This window comes from Sinohyriopsis cumingii, chromosome 18 (genome assembly GCF_028554795.1).
Source record: "Sinohyriopsis cumingii isolate HCF-2022 chromosome 18, ASM2855479v2, whole genome shotgun sequence".
NCBI lineage: Eukaryota > Metazoa > Mollusca > Bivalvia > Unionida > Unionidae > Sinohyriopsis > Sinohyriopsis cumingii.
In genome coordinates, this window is record NC_142978.1 from 61117235 (window position 1) to 61140118 (window position 22884).

At 36.4% G+C, this 22884-nt stretch overlaps 1 protein-coding gene across 1 annotated transcript in view; it reads right to left on the reverse strand.

Moving 5' to 3' along the window:
- Positions 1-10507: 10507 nt before the first annotated feature.
- The window catches only part of LOC149776767 (polypeptide N-acetylgalactosaminyltransferase 5-like), a 34581-nt gene continuing 22204 nt past the window's right edge, over positions 10508-22884 (reverse strand). Inside the window, exons 7-9 of the mRNA XM_089941352.1 lie at positions 20133-20261; positions 18547-18636; positions 10508-10657 (exon numbers count right to left, since the gene is read on the reverse strand). Of these exons, the coding sequence (XP_089797478.1) occupies positions 10508-10657; positions 18547-18636; positions 20133-20261 (369 nt within the window). The remainder of the gene's footprint in view (positions 10658-18546; positions 18637-20132; positions 20262-22884) is intronic.

The following is a 22884-nucleotide window of genomic DNA, read 5'->3' on the forward strand; positions in this document are numbered from 1 at the left end:
ATCGTAAATATAACTGAAGTGGTCGCGGTCAATCTTGTATGTGATGTCATTGATGGCAGTTACAGCACAGACACGACAGTATCAAATCAAGCCCAGCAAGGATTTATTCTTTATTCATTTACTCCGAAAGAACCACCTGGATTTCTGATTGTGCAAGAACCGATCAATCCGGTCTATCTACGATGTCACAATCCGTGGCTGACCAGAATAAATTTACGCTGACAGACCAGCGTGGGAATCCTCTTGATTTACGGAATGAAACACTACATATTAGTCTCCTGATAAAATCAGGGTGAAGTCATAGACTTCCAATCGTAAAAGGATTTTCAATTAATAATATTATATTATAATAATGTCCTTGAAAAAAAAATGTGATGATGATTTCATTGATGATGTCACTGACGACGACAGTGATGATGATAGCAGTGATGTCACTGACGACGACAGTGATGATGATAGCAGTGATGTCACCGTCAACATAAAAAATATTTCAATAAATTATTTTAAACAATAAAAAAATATATAGCATGTACACGCACGTGAAATGTTTTATATACGACAAACAAGTACTTGAAGAATATATCAAAAATGTATTCAGCGGAGGGTTGATAGGCGGTGTTAAAATAGTTATTGATAAATACTGCAACGATAATTTTTTACTGACAGAATCGCAGTTGGAACAACTACGAGAGAATCATATCACGATAATCATGTGTCTTCCAGACCAAATCATGAATTATGCTCACATTTCACGAGATCGTCTCTATAAGATATTGCAGTAAAAATATTTTATTACATTTTTTTGTACACACTGACAAATTCACTGAAATTTATGGGGTATTTACTAGTAAAAATCACAGAAATCGTCCGATTTGCTAATTTAATAACGGTGTTTACTAGTAAAAATCACAGAAATCGTCGGATTTGCTAATTTCATAACGGTATTTACTAGCCAAAATCATGCGAATTCAGTAAAAAGTAAAATAAATATTGAAATCTGCAAAAAAATACATTTCACAATTAATCAAGCAAGTATTATATAATGTATCACCGCGTGAAATGTTTCATACATGATAAAGAACTTCTTGATAAAGCTGTCAACGGAGGAAAAGGTACCCCGGAAAAAATAATGGTTGATATATACGGTCATGACGATTTTATACTGACTGATGCGCAACTGCAAGTATTAATAAAAGATCATGTTGTGATTGCGCATAGCAGTGTACATCAAATTCTTGAATATATACGCGTATTTAGATCTTAGATTGACTCTCAAATATCTACCACTTCACAGATGTTTTTGTATATGACAAACAAGCGCTCGAGCAAGCAGTTAGGGCTGCATTTGCACAAGAAGAAATTAACGTTAAATTGCTTATTCATGAATACGGAGACGAAGATTTCTTACTAACACAGCAACAGTTGGATAATCTCAGACGAGAGCATATTACCGCAATAGTATGTGACAGAGATCAAATTCTCAATTATGCACATTCCTGCATTGAACCCGACCAACTTATCGCGCTGATTTCATCACCTTGATTTCATCAAGGCGATTTCATCAAGGATAAAGTCCAGGAAGTAAAAAAAAGTGATATTTTTTTTTACTTTCGATTTCACTTCCAAGTAAAATCAAAGTGATTTCATCAAGGTGAGATATTTCCTTCCTCGTCGTCGTTGACTTTGTCATCCTTGACTTTGTCAGCGGACATGCAATGTTTCAATTTTCTAACCCGAGTGTTTATTATCTTTTTCATTTCATACTCGGCCGCAATGTATAGCCTATCGTGTGCTGAAAATGGCGTTAAACCATACAACAACAACAAAAAAATCTACTGTAGCCAGCGATTTATACAAATTATTTTCAATTATTTTATGAATCGATATTGGGAAGGAAGAATATAACGTCCTGCGCATTTAGCTTCATGCAATGATTCAAAATCAGACATAATTGTTTCAGAATTTAGTGATAAATTCAATCCGCGTTCTTCTAAATTTTTAATAGCAGTAATCACATTATTGATATTTTCGTAATTCATATATATATTGATATTATATATCTAAAAGAAAAAAAAATCACATCTCCTTGAGTTTCTAGGGTGCCATATGACATCCTACCAAACTCGAGAGCGGAAACACGAACCCCATGTGAGCCCCTAACCTGTCAAATAACAGTCTAGAGAGCCCAGAGGGTGTGTTTGCGAGCGACGAGACATTCCCCATGTGAACCCCTAGCTTACCTGAATGATATGCTAGCAAGGTTCATATTGGGACAACACAACATATAGTATTTACACTATTATACATAATATTTACATTTGTAAAGCTCCTAAATTGCCACCGCATTTTAGCAAGCTTACAGTAGGACAGTACAACATATAGTATTTATATTTGTAAAGCTCCTAAATTGCCACCGCATTTTAGCAAGCTTACAGTAGGACATAGCATTGTATTTGCACTATATAACTTAATTCTAACTTATCCTAGGACGGTACAACATATAGCATTTACAGTAGTAACTAAGGACGGCACAGACAGATAGTATATACAGTAGTAACTAAGGACAGCACAGACAGGTAGTAAGACGACTTATCCTAACGGAGTCATTTTCTACACTCAACAGCGGGTATACCATCCCCTCAAAATCAACCCCTGGAGGACGTAAAAAGCATCCGCCATGAGCGGATATGACGAGATGGTATTGATTGCTGTTGAACTTCGAAGACTCCGTCTTCTAATAAGATCGTATCGTATATAAACCGACGGATACTTGAAAGTTCAAAAATAGCTCAGCGTGACATGTTTAAAATGTTTTATTTGTTTTTTTCTTAAATATGATCGTATAAAAAATACAGATGAACCATAAACCCGAACAAGTGTAATAAAATAAAGATTTTATCCGCAAAAAAAGATAAATAGACAATTACGCATTTGTCAAGGATAAAATCATTCTTGACTTTGTTAAGGAATAAGGGGAAGTTATTTACTTCCTTGTACACAGAAAACCGTCTGCTCGTTGTGTTACCTCTGTGGTATGTAAACAATTTACCTCTGTAGTGGTAACATACAGTTAACAAATTCTGAATTTAAATTATAAGCTGAATTTAAATTGAAAAATACCTGTGAATGCGGAAGTGTTGGCTGTAAATAATATACCGCTAAGTGGCGCTGAATAAATTTACCTGTATTGCACAATCTCAAGGAGTATTGCACATTGACAAAGGGAGGGAACTAATTGCATGAAATATGCCTAACGGAGTTATCTCCGTTTGGAAATACTTCGGATTTTAGTGACAATGAAAAACAATTTTCTGATTATTATATTTTTTTGACAGAGCGGATTTAGTTATATTTTCTGCGACTTTTCGTACTGATGCCACACAAATATCAAAATACTTGCCAGCTGAGTTCATCGATTGAAATATTATTTCTTCATTCGTATCTAAATTTATGGATACAACTGGCCTAGACTCTCTCTTCCCCCCAGCATCCCCACGTGCAACATTTTGGCGTTGTGTGACAGTCCTTAGATAGGATAAATTATTATCAAGTCTTTGTCCATCAATGTGATCAATTACAAGACCGTCTTTGATCTTTCCAAAGAAACACTCGAACGCGAACCTATGACAGAGATAACCTTTCTTTCCAACAGTAAACATTAAATAACCAGAATTATTAGCAGCACCAACTGGTATTTTCCGCTTCAGTGTCTGACTATTCCCTCGCGAGATGCTTCATAATTTTTAATGGTCGGATGTCGGACAAATTCTTGGCTCATTTATATAATAATATATTTGTCCAAATCACAATTTGTCTGAAAACTTATTTAAACAATCGCGCTCCGATATATCGTTATTCTTTTTGTTGTAATATCGCTTGAGTTCACGGTATCGTTTTCCTCCGCCCCTTGCACTTAACTGTGTTTTCCGATGCCACATCACAGACACGGTATTTGTCCTAAACTTCCACGTCGTACGCTTTGGGAATGTTGTCCGCAGAATTCACCTCTGCAGGACTTATTACAGCGAGTTGATGATTTTGTACCAAGCCACTTACAATGATTCATATATATAATATTTTCTTATTTAAATATTTGTCTTAAATATAATATGGAGGAATTTAAAAGATTATCTACCATTGGCACTGGAAGATTTGATCTTGACAGACTAAACCGGGACTCACGAAGACAATCCCTGACTCATATGTTTTATATTATCAGGAATGCCAAAAAAAAATTTCGCAACGACGGCGCATCTCACGTATGGTCGTCATTTAAAATTATACGTGACATTGACTAAGTCAATGTCGTTGACTCTGTCATCGATGCTACAATGAATGATGCACGGGCGAAAACAATTATCAATTACCTCGCTGATGGTAGGAAATATTTTTTCAGAATAAAATTTATTGTGCAAGCAGATTCCGATACGTGGATTATCCGTGACAAACTCGACCCTGTCCTTGCTAGCGTAAAGACCTTTTTGTAAAGTAAAGACTCCAAACCAGGAATGCTGACCGGGATTGATAAACCATATTACGCTCGAGCATATCCTGTGACCGCGGTCATTTATGGAATCTATCCGATAAAAAAACCAAAAATTGATAAACTTACCCCGATGAGGACGTCATCGACGACTTCGTCGTTGTCGCTGAATTGTGTAGCCGAGCGAGTAATGGAACATTTTAAAAATGCGATGCGGGGAAACGGTCTGACTGCGTTAAGACAGTCCAAAATAACAGCGTGGGCTGAGCGGGTCAAACACACAGGAGCATCAACAAACGATGTCGCCAAGCTAGAAAGCGCATTAAGATTTCCCATAACCGTAACAACGATAACAAAGGAAGTATTATACAAATCGAAATATAATCGATACGGAGCTCCAATAAATATCATTGATCATAACGCTCATGCTTGGACTAACGCAGTTACGATATTTCCGCGGGATCGTGTTGTGAAATATTATCGCGGAAACATATTCGATGCTATCAAGCAGATAAGCAAAACCGACCCTGTGTCGATGTGGTTGTTTAAAAGTTCCGAAGATTCCGAGTATGATCAATTTGCAAAACCTAACGGTGAGTTATACCGGACGGAGTCGTTGCAACAACAAATGAAAAAACTCGCAGAGAAATATGCGAAAGTCGAAGAAAACACCGAGCAGTTATTAACTAATTGTTTTACATTTCCGAGTGTTGTCGCCCACTCTCAAAGAGAAAGAAATTAGTGGAGACCAATCCGAAGCGAGTTTCTTTCGTATATACAATTGAGTTGTGTCGAGTATGGACATGGCGGACTGTGGAATACCCGGTATGACCACCGGGATATGATTTCCGTGGATATGTCTGCGTGCTACCCGGGAAGCTTTCTCGGGAACGGCGAGTGCCGCGAATATTTTAAGCGATTTGGACATCCCACGAACTCGATGACACGAGTTGATATAAACGGTCCTTTACCCGACTTTGACTTGACAGGATTTGCTCGTGTGACTTCGTTTGAGTTCGCGGTAAACTTCATCCGTGCTGTTATGTTTGGTTTGGCAGACACGCTAGTGAAAAGCGTTGGGCACCAATAGTATTGTTGCGATATATGCTTGACAGCCGAATACTAGTATCGTTGACGGTCAGTGAAGCAATTATATCATATCGACCGCAGACTTCAGTTTGGTTACCAACACCGGAGCGTATCAGTGTAGATGATGTTATTAGCGAGTATGCACGAGAGAGTCCAAATACTCCGATGGATGTCATTGTCGGTGAAGCTCCTAAAATTCTCGAGATCAAACTCAGCAATAGTGAAAAAACAGCAAAAGACGAAGAATAATCGGTAAATTTACTCAAGGTGGTGCATATGATCATAAACTACATCACTCGCGGCTGATTATCGATGACGCTGAATTGGATTTTATAATTGCCGATGCCGTTGCGAGAAATATATTTTGTAATCGGGAGGACGCGCGCTTCTCCGACGGGGAAAAGTTGGGCACAGTTGTAAGTTATATCGACGGAGAATCGCCTCAATACACACATTTAAGATCTTCGATGCTGGCTTATGTTTCTATAAATTTGCTATCAATGATAAATCAATTTCCTGACACTGCAGTTAGAGTTGCAACGGATTCATTTTATATCAATAAAAGATATTCAGAATCACTGGCTCGTTTTACAAGCACTGATGAATCATGGAGTTCGTGGAGAATAAAAGCGGAAATGTTACATGGATATTGTGAATCCGCTGATATTAAAATTAAGGATGATTATTGTAAATCAGAATTATCAGAAATGTCGAACGCACCATCTGTGTATGATCCAATCAATAGACACAAAACTGTTTACTTGAACGGTCCAGGCGGGTCTGGCAAGACAACTCGAGCGATTGAATTATTTGGAAAATCTTCGATTTTCAAATCGGATATGATTGTGCTAACACCTACACACAGACTCGCCAGGGAGATGAAACAACGAGGAGTTAATTCTTGTACTTATCACAGCTTTTTTAAATACAGCGGTGGTGTATGGACTCCACATCGAATGGGAACAAAATATATTCCCGGGAAAATAATTTGGGATGAGATATGTACGGTACGTTAGATACATTGAAAACGTTTCTTGATTGGCTGCTAACATCGAATACTGCAGTGATAATGTGCGGCGATCACGGTCAGCCACCTTCGTTTGTCGGCGTATCTCCACATTTATGGTTAAAAGATTTTGTTGATTATTACGAAGAGGTGTTTGATGATTATAGAGCACTTGATGCAACGTTGAAGGAATTTAAAACATTAATCAGATTACAACCGAATAAAATTCAATGTGAAATTATGCGCGGGGTGATTCCTGAAACTTCAATGAGCGACTTTTGGAAAACATGGAAACCAGACGATTTGATAGTGGCAAGTAGAAAGATAGTCAGAGACACACTTCAACAACAGCTATTTCAATTACAACAAGAAAAGTTTCCAATGTTGCCAGTGCCGTTATGTTATAGACCAGCTGATACGCGGTTACAGAATATAGATGTTGATATTCCTGGGAAAACAGAGAAACAGAATTTAGTATTGAATGATATTGTGCTAGTTGATATTAATGCTGTCAAAGACGCACTAAAAATGAATAAATCCCCGTGGACGCTAGGATACGCAATGACAATTCATTCATCTCAAGGACTGACTATCAGTGATACAACTGTCTGGATCGTTGATGATCGAATGATCGAATGGTCAAACTTAGTTTACTTAGCTGTGTCCAGAGTCAGAAAAATATCTCAACTGCGAAGAATTGTCTTGGAAGAGTCAATAACTGATAGAGATGAAAACAACAGCGACATAATAAAAAGAAAACTAGCCGGTTACAAACAGAGTGACAAAAAAATAACAGACAATTTGACCTCGACAATGACTTTGTCATTTCGCTAAAACAACAGCAGAATAATCACTGTGCGAGCTGTAATTGTATAATGCTATGGTAGTATTCGGATAAAAAATTCAAGACAATTTACCGTAGATAGAAAAGATAACAGTCGCGGTCATACACGTGATAATGTGATGCTGACCTGTCTTGAATGTAATCGACGTAGAGGCGCTAGTTAAGTGATCGGGGTGGTAATTGTGTATCCTCGGGAATTACCTGCAGTTGCTCACGTGTGAAACCACGTTGAGGAGCAGTCGAATCCAGCCTGTAGATTGCTGGTCTACCATGGATCTTGTTATGTTAGATATCTTGTGTGTAGTAACACTCCAGATATGATCAGTCGCTCTTCGTTTACCACCTTCAAGTTCACCTGGTTCATATAATTATCTCACAGTGACATCACCTAATATTGGCTGTGTTGAAGAATCACGTCGTTGTACGGGTATATGTTTTTTTGTGATCGCGATGGCAGGTTTCATGTTGGTTGTTCGAGTAATTTCATTATTTAGCGCAGCTATCACACTTGGTAATCTTGCAACCCATTCGCGTGATCTCGTATCCTGAATGAATTCCTTCGCGTATTGATATCCAAATAACCGCTCAGCAAGTGTTCGATTAAATCGCTCAACAATTGCCTGATCACGGTGAATTTCAGTTTGTCCTCGTCTGATGGTAACATTATGTTGCTTCATCAGCGATGATACTGCACCTTGAAATTCTTTGCCAGGAACAACTTGTAACAACTGCGGCCATCGCAGACCACCTTGTGGTCCAAGTCCTCGTTGATAAATTCGCTCAAACGCATTGGCTACTTTAGATGCTGTTTTCGTTGATAGCGGTTCTGCATCTTTATATCTACTTGCAACATCAACTACAGTTAACGCGTACCTATATGTGTTTTGACGTCTTCGGATTTTAATAGTATCGTGTGGCAGAAATAATATATCAGCTTGGTGAACTTCATTTGGTACACTAACATCAAAATGTGCAAAGTGAATTTGTTTAGGACGCGGTAGACAAATTTGCCATATTGCTTGTTTGGATAACCAATTTTTAGCAGTAACTCGCGTAACTTTTGCTGCTTCAGCGAGTTTACTAATTGCTGCGCTACCTCTCCAATATCCCTTTGGGGAATAATAAATAGACTCCATTATTATTAATTACCAGCACCTAGCGCTAATTTACCTTTCATTGCAGATTTTATTAACCAGCTAGCTAACTTTACTTTGAAAGATTTATCAGTGATGGCATTTAGCGCGTGAATTAATTTCACATCCGGGAGATGGCGCTGTTGCAAATACTTACTTCGGTAAGCTACATCATGCGCATGACACGCCTTATCGATGGCATTTATCGGATACTCACCTGGTTTTGGTTGATCTAAGGCATCAAGTCTGATATCAAGTCGGGTTCCAGGACCACAGTAATTATATCCTGGAAGATGTTTTTCTCCTGGGTATTTGTCCCACGGAGTTCCGGGTAAATTTGTTAACTTAGCTGCGTTATCACCTCCTCGCTTTTTATTTACCCGACTGAATAAATTTAAACTTTTTTGTGCCGCAACGTTCACACTTGCCTGTAAGCGCAGATCGATTATTTTTTGTTGTAGTGGTTGTTATATCCGCAGTTGGGGTACGTGTTCTACATTTCACACAATATAAATCCATATTATTTTATAATATATCTAATGAAGATCACTGACTTTTCTGCTACAAAACGACAAGAGCCAATCAAACATAACTCGTTGCTACCAAATTCAATTCGAATGACAATTATAGGTCCATTTGGGAGTGGTAAGACGCAGTTGTTACTTAATTTAATAATGAAGTGGATGAAGTGGGAGAAGTTGTATTTGATAGCTCCGTCTGTGGACGATCAGCGGTGCTATGACGTAATAAAGGATTTTAACGAAAGTACAAAAGTTACAAGTGAGGACGATAAAGACGTCGTTGAATTTATCACAGATATCAATGAAGCGCCGAGAATTGATGACATTGATAGAACTGTAAATAATTTAGTCGTGTACGACGATGTGATGTTAGACAAACAGACAAACCCTGCCAGGATATTTTCACGCGGCAGACATAAAAACGTGGATGTGATTTATGTGACTCAACGATATACACAAATACCAAAAGTGATCAGAGATAACTGTAACATTCTTGCGCTGTTTAACGACGTTGATACTCATACACTGAAAAATATACATCAGACTTGGTGTAGCGGCGACATGGATATAAATAAATTTAGAAATTTCTTTAGTCGTGCTCAGGCAAAACCACATGGATTTGTAACGATCTCTTTACATGATCCTCGAACACGGTATCGAGTTGGGTTAGATACAATTTTTAACTAGACAAATATTGTCGAGTATGCATGCAGAGCGAATCAATATTTGCAGATCTCCCAACATCTATGCAGTGAATCTTTAAGTGGCATTGCAGTCTGTGTATGTTTAAGTTTAGGATTTAATTTGGACTTCTACTGAAGTTTATTCAGGACATTAAACTATTGGGGCTTGGGTCTGTAATTCTATTATTTTTTGGGATCTGATTCATAATACTATAGCTTATGTTCCTTACTATTACATTTGTATTTGGTGATCTAGGGAAAAATATTATTTGTTTAATTTTACAAAACTTTTTCCCACTTTTCTCTTACTTATTTTAAGAGCATAGACTCGTAATGATTTATGTATGATACAGGAGATTACACGTTCTTTATTTCCTTTGCCCCATTATCCTCTTTCATAGTCGCTCTTATATATGTATATATGTATATGTATATATATATATATATATATATATATATATATATATATATATATATATATATATATATATTCCTTAAAACATGTTGATGCAAAATAGACCAAACAAGGATGCATCTGAAACACCTTTCTAGTTGCAAACCAATAAAATTTATACAATGAAAATTCAGTTACAATTCGCAAGTTGCAAAGCAAAGCTCTTGAACTTCATCCATAGAATTTCACAAAGGTTGGTTACCATGTTTTTTCTTTAGAATGTATTATAAGGTTCATATTCGTTATATTGCACAATGAAACTCAGCTAAGAAATACTATTTTCAAGACCACATTTTATGTATGTCTCCTAGGTCCCTTTGCCGGGCCACGTTTCCATAGCCATTTCTGCCGCTCATGACCTGTACATTCATTAGCTGTGACGTTTTTTCCATCAGAGCTTATTTCAAGACATCTTCTCGAACTGGGATTATATATCGTGTCGTCCTGAAAATATAAATGTTTTATTTACATCCGCTTTGAAAAGAAGCTTGATAAAACTTTTAATTGTGCAGGGTGAAGTGATCGCCGGTAATTTGTTTTGCCTACTACGTAAACAATTAGGATTCGGGCATTTTTACTTCAAATTTGTTACATGAAAGTTTGTTTATTGAAAATCAAAGATGCTTTAGTACATTTTGACCCAAACATAGTCTGCAGTTGTAATTTAAATTTAAATTTATCTATTCAAAATGTTGAAGAGGAACCGATTACAGTTTGGGGTTACTACTCTTACCAACCGATTACAGTTTGGGGTTACTACTGTTACCAACTATGAAATAATATTTAGGTCGTATTTGCTGATACGATCTTTACCGTAGGTTTAACTCAACTAAGCAACAATAACTGAAGCCTTTGCATAAGACGTTAAGTCTCATTTGCCAGTACTTACGTCTGCGTATATCCATTCTTGGTTGCCATGCTGTCCATGACATCTGTACAGTTTTATTATGGCTGATCCTTGCTCATAATTCCAACAACTAGTATCACGCAAAATTTCATTCTTGGTACTCAAAAACCAGCTCTGAAATATGACAAGACTACTAACGTTGTATTGCAAAGCGATGTTTACTATAACGATACGAGGCTGGTGCTTCGCAAATGGTTGCACTTGTAATGATTTGCTCAGTACGGCCTTAACCATAGACGTTTTAAAGAGACAAAGGAGAAGGGGTATTTTAAACAATATTGTGCCATAATTCTACAAAATCATGATTTAAAATGCAGCGAAATACATAATGTAAGAGTTAAACTATTTAAAGAAGAATATTAAAGATGATTTAACGAATGGATGATATTGATTAAAACAACCAACCTGAAAAAGTCGTCGATCACTTTACTGTTATTTTAACCATGCAGTTAATCTCACCCTAAGAACACGCTTGAAACTTTAAACTCATCTGACATCACATAAATAAAAGGCTGTCAATATATATATAATTGAAATGATATAATCTTTGGTAAAGTTACTCAGCGGGAAAATATTGGAATTGCAATAACATCTTGACATGACAGCACAGGACGCTGTAAATTTTAATATTCTAGATTCCAGTGGTACTGAATGCTCGCAATTCACCTCGTTCACCAACACAAAGTTGCATGTAAAAGTTTGGTGGAAATCTAACAATCTTTGCTAAAGATTTGTCGCGGACACTAATATTAGGCGGACGTTCATTTAGATGAACTCATGTAATGACATTGGGGGAGCTGAAAATTACGACTGTTTTAGGTCTCATCAATAAAAGCACGCATTCTATTCCAGAGGCTACCCAAACATAGCCGAAGTCCGAGTTATGAAATTCAAAATGCACATTTAAATGACTTATGGCCATTGACTCCTGCCATTCTATTCAGGCTTTCATTGCATAACTTTGCTAATTATATTAGAGGCTACATTTCCTGTAAATCATGGTTTAATGCGCCGGAAATCAAACTAAGCGTCTAATCCATTTTAAGGTGTGTTTAAAACCCAACTTTTCTAACTTTTTTGCGGAACACTTAATGCGCTAATTTTTAGCATGGACAATGCTTATCTTTAAAATGCTATATGTTGATGTTTATATGTCAAACTATTGACAATAAGCACTCTTGTTGTTAGGGACGTTTGCTTGATATGGTATATCAGGTAGAAGACAGTAGAGAAACATGAAGAATAACCTTATTTTCGACGGACAAGCAGTTTGATTGCACTCGAAGGAACCGGTAAACAAACAACTGAAACATACAGGTAAAATGCAGTTGGGATAATGATCCTCTAATCGGACATATACGTACTGCTTTCTCTTGTCATTTTATCAAGCCATCATTATCCTTGTTAATTTTGATTTTTTGCATGATATTTCACCACTTGCGCTATCACCGACCGTACTGTTTCATAGGATGTTAATTGGGATGATGATAGGTTTCTCAAATTACTGACTCAACCGTGTTCAGCCTAGATGTTCAAGAGGTACTCCCGTTATTACAAGATTGTCATTTGGTATATTTGGAAAACCGCGTGTGTGTATATGTGTGTGTGTGTGACTTTGGATTTTTAACATAACTTTAAAAATGTTTCAGTCACATCGCAATGATATCTGCAAAGTGGCAGTTGATCGTGATGTTTAGCACTGGGGCATCATCCCGCAAACATGTAGCATCATGTCCCATCCAGCAACATTATCCTGATACGCGTCTCTTAATGCATATCACACCAAGTGAGGCAGCTGCTAGTAACATATTTACAAGACTTTGTTTCGAACCCACGGGCTCCCCATCCGAGGCAGACGCTCTAACCACTTAGGCCACCGGAAAGGTAAAACTTATTTGTACACTACATCGAATATATGACATTATTTTGACATATTTCATATTTAACAGCATGCGGGTGTACTATCACACATTCTTGTGAAACATGCAGAGACGTTGAATCGAAGTCTTCCGAATATAAATCAAATTACCAGCAACAACGCATTAGCCGTGTCTTTCGTAAATCTCTGAATATTTTCTTTTGCGATAATTAATATCTGATATTGATGGAAGTATTAGATTAAATCATAACCCCTTTAAATAATGTTAATGTTTAGCATACCTTATTACTTTGCTCATCATCAACGGCCAGAATCAATAAATAAAACAGAGATCACTTTTGACAAGTTGTTTTGTAAATAAACTGTTCATGAAAGATTCGGTATCTCCAAATTAATAAAGCACGCAAAGATAGGCAGCCAAAATAATTAGCTGAATACATGAGATTGCACTCACTTCCTGGCGAGTACATGATGCTATACTTACTGCCTGGTGACTATCAGCTTGTTGATCACATTATATCTGACTGATATAACATAAACCAGTTAGGATGAAAAACGGTTTCCAGCAATAAACGGTTTTGAAAGCAAAAGCCATGGTCCGCTTTCTTTTTAGAAACTAGTCGAACATCACTTAACAAAAATATATTATTATAATCCAAAATTTAATCTTTACAGTAGAAAGAACCATTTTCTTGTAAGGACTATCGGTAATGCACAATTCAATACAGATTGGTGGTGGACTATACTCTGATGGTGTAGAAATGGCTAAAACTATGTTAATTCTGATGCCCCATTTATTTCAATAAGGTATCCTGCAACATGTAGCAGTCTGTGTTTGAACGAATGTGGGTGTTTGAACGGATAACTTGTAACTTTGCTAAGCATGTTGCACTATAATTTGTTTAATATTCACAATTAGTATTTAAACAGAATTTGAACGGCGTTTCATATTCTACGTGTGCAGCTGCTCATATATCTTACGTAATCTGTTTGTATTATTTTAATTTGACTTTTCTTTAATTTCCACAACATTACACAGCTCCATGACTGTGGGTTGTAATTATCCCCCATTACATGTCATCGTGTAGTTTGCCACGTGCATTGTAATGAAGGCCTAATGTGTATGAAATATATAACGTTCGTTGCATTTTGCCTAGTCTTCATACAACACAATGATTGTAATGTAATAACTCAATACTATGTCAACGTCGTGAGAATGCAAAATCAAAATAACTATTTTAATTCATATTAATACCCTTTCAAATTTACCTAAAACATTTATGTTAATAATTTCTAACTTTCCAACTTTTACGTACTGTACGTATAATAATAATAATAATAATAATAATAATAATAATAATAATAATAATAATGAAAATAATAATAATAATAATGAAAATGAGGACTTTGTATAGCGCATAATCTTTCGAAGCTCTAAGCGCTTTACAACATTAGACAACACCTATAAGATTAAAACACCATATAATAGTATTATTACAAAAACAAACACCATGAAATTAGAAAAACGTTAAAAATAAAAAAAAATTATGCTGAGAATATTTAAGGTAGGAAACATTATTAGGTCTTTAAGTTTGTTCTTGCAGTCGAAATAAGTGAGTTTTGAGAGCACTCTTGAATGTGATCACAATGTCTTTGTGTCTAAGTTCAGTGGGCAATTCATTCCATGTTGCTGGGCCTTCGTATGCAAAAGAACGCTGTCCATATGACTTTGTTTTCGTAGTAGGAATAATGAGTATATGATTGTCAGAAGAGGAGCGTAAGTATCATGCTGGTGCTTACACATGGGTGAGATGGGATAGGTATGTTGGACTAGAGTCCGACAGTGAAACGTAGCACAGAGAACAAATTTTGTGTTTGATTCTGGATCGAATGGATAGCTAGTGTATGGGACAGAGCAGCGGGGAGATGTTCTCTGACCGTGGTACTCTAAGTATGATCCGAGCAGCTGTGTTTTGAACTTTTTGAAGTTTCTGAAGCAGACATTGAGATGAACCAGACATAATTGAGTTACAATAGTCAAGTCTTGAAAGTACTAATAAATACACAAGTGTTTTAGTGGCATCAACTGAAATATATTTGCGAATTGAGCTGATGCGTCTCAGCTCAAGATATGCAGCCTTGCATATGTTCATGACATGTTGGTGCAATGTGAGAGTACTGTCCAGAGTAACAAATAGGTTTCGTACTGATTGTGTGAATTTAATGTTGGCGTTGCTGATATTCATTGTTTGAGATAAAGGATGTGAATGAGAAAGCCTTTGTGTTGTAATCAGAGTGGCCTCAGTTTTATCATCATTCATCTGCAGCTTGTTACATGTCATCCATGACTTCACATCAAGAATGCACCTCTCTACACCATAGATGGTAGCATCAACTTCAGCTGGGTGGCTAGATTTGTATATTTGGGTGTCATCAGCGTACAACTGGTGAGACACTGGATGATGATCTATGACACTTGAGAGCGACTGATTGTACAGAATGAAGAGAACAGGTCCACGAAGATATCCATGTGGACAACCACAACATAGATCAACTTGGCTGGAGTGTATTCCATTTGCAGATACAATCTGTGTCCTGCTGACCAAGTAGGACTTGAACCACAGTAAGGCTGTATCATGAATGCCAAATACATGCTGGAGACGGTGAAATAATATATCATGGTCTATTGTGTCAAATGCTGCAGACAAGTCAAGGAGGGTGAGGACTGTAATCTTTCCGCTATCCAACGCAGAGAGAATGTCATTAACTACTTTTAGAAGAGTAGTTTCAGTACTGTGGCAGGGGCGATATGCAGATTGTACATTGCTAAAGAGACTGTTTGAATTTAGATGAGATACAAGCTGGGATAGAACAACTTTTCTAGGATTTTTCATATGAATGGGAGATTAGAAACTGGGCGGTATTTGTATAAATCGCTATGGTCTAGTGTTGGTTTCTTCAGTAGAGGCTTTACAATGGCAGTTTTAAAAAAAACGATGTGAATTCCCCAGATGATAGAGAGGTATTAATAACTTCAGTTAGTGAAGGCAATACTGGATCTAAGCACTCAAGCAGCAGTGATGTTGGAATTTGATCAAATTCACATGACTTTGGTGCACTCTTCATCAGGATTGTACGTACCAAGTCTATAGAGACAGGTTCAAATGCTACTAATGGTTGCCACTCAAATTCTGTATCCCAACTGTATGTGACGACGAGTCAAGTGAAATTGTGGTGTCAAGCTTATCTCTAATGGTTTGTACTTTGTCACAGAAGAAATTTGCAAACATGTCCGGAAGGTCGAGTAGAAAGAAGGTAGTTGGAAGTGGTGTTGAGTTGTTCCTTGACATTAGCTTGTTAGTAATCTCAAAGATCTCTCTGCAGCTGGAACTTTCCATGATCTTAGTAGTGTAGTGGGCTGATTTCGCTGCAAGGACTATATTTGTGACATTCTTCTTAGCGACTTCATAGATTTGCTTATGAATAGTGAGTCTGGTGGAAAGTCAGAGCCTCTCAGCTTTACTGCGGTCTCCTTTAGCAGTGCGAAGCTGGTCCCTAACACTGCTATACCATAGAGAACACTTTTGAATTGATACTCTGCACTTGGTAGCTGGGGCATGTTTGTCAAGCAATGAACGCAGACAGTTATCGAGTTGTTCTGCGGTAAGAGGTAAGCAAGTTGTTAGGTTAGCTTGGATGTCGTGCATTAGTTTGGTTCTATTTATCATACGGAGGGTTCTCTTAGTAGCAGATAAAGGTGGAGGATTAGGGACTGATACGTCAAGATGGCATATAATGCAGGGGTGATCTGATGCATGGTCATGGGATACCAGGGAGGACCGTAGAATGTTATCATCAGGTCTATGAAGAATCCAGTCTCAAATGTGACCATGTTTATGGGTGGGTTGGTTAACTGACTGTTTGAGGTTGTAAACATTAATGGAATCTACGAGTTTTGATGTATTTGAGTTTCCGGGACAGTCAAAGTGAAAATTGAAATCTCCAAGAATAATCAGGTTGCCACCTATCGAATTTTCATGCTCCAGGAGATTCGGAAAGTGATCCAAAAAGAGAGAGTCCGCCAGCTTATTTTTTTACTAGGAGGAGGGCGGTATAGGCAGAAAAAAATGGACTGACCTTTGCTTCAGTGTGATTGTGAGTTGGACAAGTTCAAACGATGTGTGGTCGAAACTGAATTTTGTGGTGTGGTTAAAACGTTTTATCATGGAGTTCTTTGTGATGACAGCAATTGCACCTCCGCGCGAATTACGGTGGGAACTACTTGATGGAGTAACCAGTGGGTGTTAGGTCCGCACACTTGGGCTCATCGCCTGATGTTTTAGCCATGTTTCTGTCAGGAAAAATATGTCAACATTTTGGTCGTTGATAAAATTAACTATTTCTGTGTGCTTTTCCGGTGGTCCTACTGATTTGACATTGAATAATGCAATTCGCAGAGGTATTTCTTGGATAGTTGACACAAAGGTTGACGAATTAATACGGATTTGAATTAGATTATTTAAATTAACGGTCGAAATGTTTTTAAATGGTTCTGCCGAAGTAAGGGAGATAAGTGGGATTCTTCTTCCTGTTCTACGCCGGCCAGCTTTGATACAAAGTTTCATTTTTCGCTTCTGTTTACATTTAGGTAATGATGAATGTAGTCCCAGTTCGTTTAGACTAGAGCACAATGTAGTGTGGAGTGCTAAGGAGTGATCATTTAAAGCAATTAATGAGGGTCCATTGCAGCATAAACGGGTTGACTTGCGAGTATCACGTGATGGAGGTTTGTTAAAAAACAGTCGAGCAAGACAGCTGGGAAAAAGTCTAATTTTTCTCGTTTCCAAAGCAAGGAGATGAAGAAACACATACAAATTTAACAGCCAATACAAAATGAACACAATAAACGAAGATGAAAACAGGCAACAAGAACAAATATCATGAAAACTGCACTAAAAAAACGGAACATTTGCTTCAAGCCGGTTACTCGATAACGGCCATCTTGTCTTATCTATAGATATATATATCCATCTAGAAGAACCTCACGAGTAGTTAGGCCATGATATCAGCAGAAGTGGCCTAGTGATGTTTCGAGAGTGCCAACGGCCCTTTTAAATTGAATCGATTAATGAGGATTAGACACTAACAATTGTGGGAGAAAGAGAGATAAAGTAACGAAATTTAGAAAAATGACGGAAAAGTGCAACGTGTATATATATATATATATATATATATATATATATATATATATATATATATATATATATATATATATAACATATGAAATATATATATTTTCGTCCACAAGAAGCTCGTGAGTAGTTAAGCAACATGTATAGAACAGCAAGATTTTTGTAGTGATTTATATTTGCAAGTATGTGTTTAGAGGAGCTATTCAGGCATCATAAATCTGCGTCATATGCAACATAGTGGTTTGCCCATGCTCATAAATAGTGATACCATTATGCACGTATAGAAAACTAATAACTACAACTTACGTTGTAAAGATTGTTAAGGATAATTTGCATTTTGCCAATAATTTCTTACCTGAGAATGGTTGTCATTATGACAGGGATATGATTGTAAATGATTTTCTGCATTCACATCGGCACATGTCGCGCTTTCTTTGTTCCGTACCTGTATTAGAAGAAGGAAGAACAGCTGTTAAACGTGGCATTTAATCTGCCTGACTATCTCGCTCTCACCACACAGATGTGTGTGTGTGTGGTGTTTATAGGTATATTTGTTATTCATATCAAATGTGCATACTTAATTCTGAGGGTTACGGAATCAATGTCACTGTTATTTGTTACAAACAGTCTATACTTTTAGATTTGTGATATAACATCTAAGATTATTTGGGATTTTAATTAAGAACTCTGTACGCGGCTTTCGAACTGTATTCATTTTATATTCAATTAAAATGATTTGTTGACTTTTACCAAACGTGTTGTTTTTTGTGGTTTTGTCTGTTAACTATTTTAAGACCAAGAGTCATAACAATATACACGCATATAAAAAGTAAAATTATTCTTGTCTTTAACTTTTTAATTACGTAGAAGCGTCATCGGATAACGCATTTTAAGCATAAAACTACATTGGATAATTCCTTGTAAGCATATAACTACGCTGGATAACATCTTTTAATCATACGATTACACTGGATAACGCCTTTTAAGCGTAAATCAAATTATAGATCGGGATTCTCTTTAATGATAATCTAATAACTATCTTTCCACTAATGATCGAAAACGCATATACGTTACACTATTCAAGTGGTTAGCAAAACAGCTATTCCGCCAGAATTAAACTGTTGGCAATACCAAGAAAATGACAAGGTAAGTGCATGTCAGACATTAAAATTTCTTACAATTTAGAAATATATATTCCAGAAGTACGAAATAAAAAAAAGATACTCTGCTTCACGGATAATTATTATTCATGTTATTTGTATTTACGTCTCCTTTAAACGCTTTGTTAGATTTTAGCGAATAATTGTTGATTATGGTGAGTTCCCACCCGAGTAATCACCCAGTTCATATAAGTCGACGTCGTGGTGTACAGTATCCACGAGACTTGATGACAGCGGGAATTAGTTTCGAAAGATGGATCCTCCCAAAATCGTTAACATAGAACATTTCACGTATATAGTTAGGTATACATGTTTAGTAATGTCAGATAGGAACAGTTCTTTGTGTAATGTGTTTCGGTCGCGCTTTGTATTACATGGCATAATATCCTTCGGCTCGAAAAGAATTACTAATAATCCCTAGAAGTCATGCAAGTGTGAAATTAGAGTTTCTCGATGTGCGGTCATTGCTTGATTAGAATAGACATTAATCTATCATTTTCATATTTAAGACGTTCAGTAGACAACGACTGTTGTCTTGTGATCCTTGGAAATAGGGGCAAACATAGACTACCAAGGTAGATTAATGCAGTTGTTTGATGTTCACGGTATGAGATCATTGCGTCTAACAGTACTGTCTCTTGAGGATCGATAATTGTATTATTTTTGTTTCCTTTTAATATAGTGTTCATTTCATCTGAAATCATATTGCATACTGTGTATGTCAATTTCTTTGTATTTATTACATAAAAATAAAATCTTGCTGATGGTGTGATATATCTACCTTCCCTGATGCTTTTGAGTCCGAAGGGATAAACAATTCCGGGTAGACGTTGTTGAGATACCATCTAAAACTCTTACAGTTTAGTCTCTCGCGAAGAGCTTTCCTGTCACTTACATCTCCGTAGTCGCCCTAATTAAAAGAAACATACAAGGAAAATATATACCTTCCTTTTCATGTTTCCACCTTCGCACTTTAACTACTGAACCATGTTGGAGCTCTATTCGTTGTGACATGCACACTTCATGTCTCACTTAGATCATAGTCTTTTGAATAAAATTAATTAAACCTGACCTGGCAACAACACGTGAGTTTGAAATGAAACCCAGGGAAATGTGCCCAGTACGCCCAACGCCAGGCTCTCTATTCCAACTTACAACAACTGTTTTCGCCATTATCTACAAAGTTTCATAGAAGAAGTTCTGTTATTAGAGGTCATAATTTACTCATCCAAAATGCTCATCATTGACCTCTTGGTGCTCAGTTTCATAAATAGCGCTCTTGAGCAAAATATTTGAAAACCGAGCCATCCTAAATTCCCATAGAATGCTAATGTTAAAAAGCGACCGACAGGGATAATAGGTAAGATAGTAGCAATAACATATGGAGGCTGGAACTTGTTTCGAAATACTTCCTAGAAACCAAAACTGTAATGGCTTCATTGAGCTAGACTTCAATTAGGATTTTAATTCATTTAGATTTCAAATTATGTTCAGTTTCACGAGGATACTTTAGATTAAGGCTGAAGGATATAAAACACGAAATAAACTTTACGGGATCAAGCAATACACACTGTAAATCAAACACTATGTTTCTTCACCTTTCTGCATACGACTACTACTGTGATGAAACAAGTAATGAAATCTATATTTCTCACAGTTTCTCCTTTTCCTGGTTTCACGACATCAATTAGTTTACTTCGATTTACCTTAGCGGAGGTGTCAGTATTTGTATATATTATTTTTAAATCATTGTGTTTCATGGGTCTTAATATTTGAGTATGCTACACTATCGCAAACCCAGCAAAAACACCTTACACACTAGAAAGTCTATTTACAGTACCTTAATGGTATAAAGTGTAAATTGTTGTCACATTTTTTTCTCGAGCGGAAGTATTTCACTGTTTGGCTGAAATATAAGTTGGAATTATGTTTTGGGATATCTAATATTCGCCAATGAACTTAATTTATGTGCCAAGCTTAAACAAAGTACAAAAATGTATAAAATATATTAATTGAACGTTGAAGATAACCTCTAACACATTCGTATGTAACGCACTATCTGGATCGTCAAACATCATCAAATTTCAGCAGTAAAGTCCACAATAAAGTATTGAACACTTTGAACATTTTGACGTAATGGTTATTTCTTGGCTGTCCATGTTGCGTGGTGCCAACGGCGCTAAATATTTGTCTGTTTTGCAACAAAATATTCAATCCTGGTAAAAAGTGCGAATGATAGTTTTCATGATTTAGAATTGGGGGTCTTAAATGGTGGTGCTACAGTTGGTGATATCTGTTATTCTGGTTTCACTGTTGTGTAGACGGTAAATTGTATTGGCCATACTAACAACACCATTATGTCCATGAGATCATTCAATACAATAATGCTGTTTCTTTGTTCTGACATGCTGACGTTAAATTGTTTCAACAACAGATTAAAATAATTCATGGATTATGCAACATTCGTCTGGAAGGGCAGACGTTTAATTTTGCTTTTTTAAGAGTACAAAGTTACAATTATGGTAAAATAGTCGAGATAACCATTTTAGTTTAAGAACACTTTAATATTTTTACTTCACTGTTTAACCATAACAGATAGATGAATGATTATGTAGCGATTTCAGTATATATTTCTATCAGTCATAATTGGACCTGATAAAATCAGCTTGGTAATTTCACTCTACATTCAACCTTAATATAAAGTATACTTAAGAGACAAATTGTATGGTTTTATGAATGTTTTTTTATTATTGGGTGAAATATATATTGATCAAAGGGATTGATTTATTTCCAATTAAACCCACAAAATGATGCAGTTTTTCTCTGTGAATGTGTAGCTTTGTTATCGTATAATATTGCTTCACCAAAATATTTGAGTGCAATAGATTTTTTACGCAATGAACAACGCAATAAATTTTAAGATCGTTTAATAGTATTAGCTGTATCTTTCGAAACAAGAATAAACTTGCTTACGTATTCTAAATAATTCAAACTTATATTAGTTCTCTTATATAAGAGACACGATATGAAAATATGAAACTGTTTTCTGCTAGACCTTAACATAATTATCATTCACCCGTTGGGACGAGCAAACTATGGGATATCCAGCTTATATTTTAAACTTATAGCTATTATTGTCATGTGAATTACAAAAGTACGTCTTAATTACAAATTTTTAAAAGATCAATACTCACTGAACGGATCTAGCACACATATTAAAAGATACGAAAATGATTGTCATGGAAATATGTGTGATTAATGTCAGTCCATTATAGTGATAGTTTGGTGAGAACTTCATATATCAATAACCTTTACGCGAGCGAACTTCAGCTGCTGATGTACATGAAATATAAAATTGCATTCTTTCATGCGATCCGTTTATGTGAAAGATTTGTATTATATGGAATGGTTCAGTATTTATGCTACATTTTAGAGACAGTTAGACCTATGGGACTACTGATGTCAGTCTATCGGTTTCAGATTGGCCATGTTTTGAACTTGACAGACAAATTTAACTGAGTTATACGTGCATC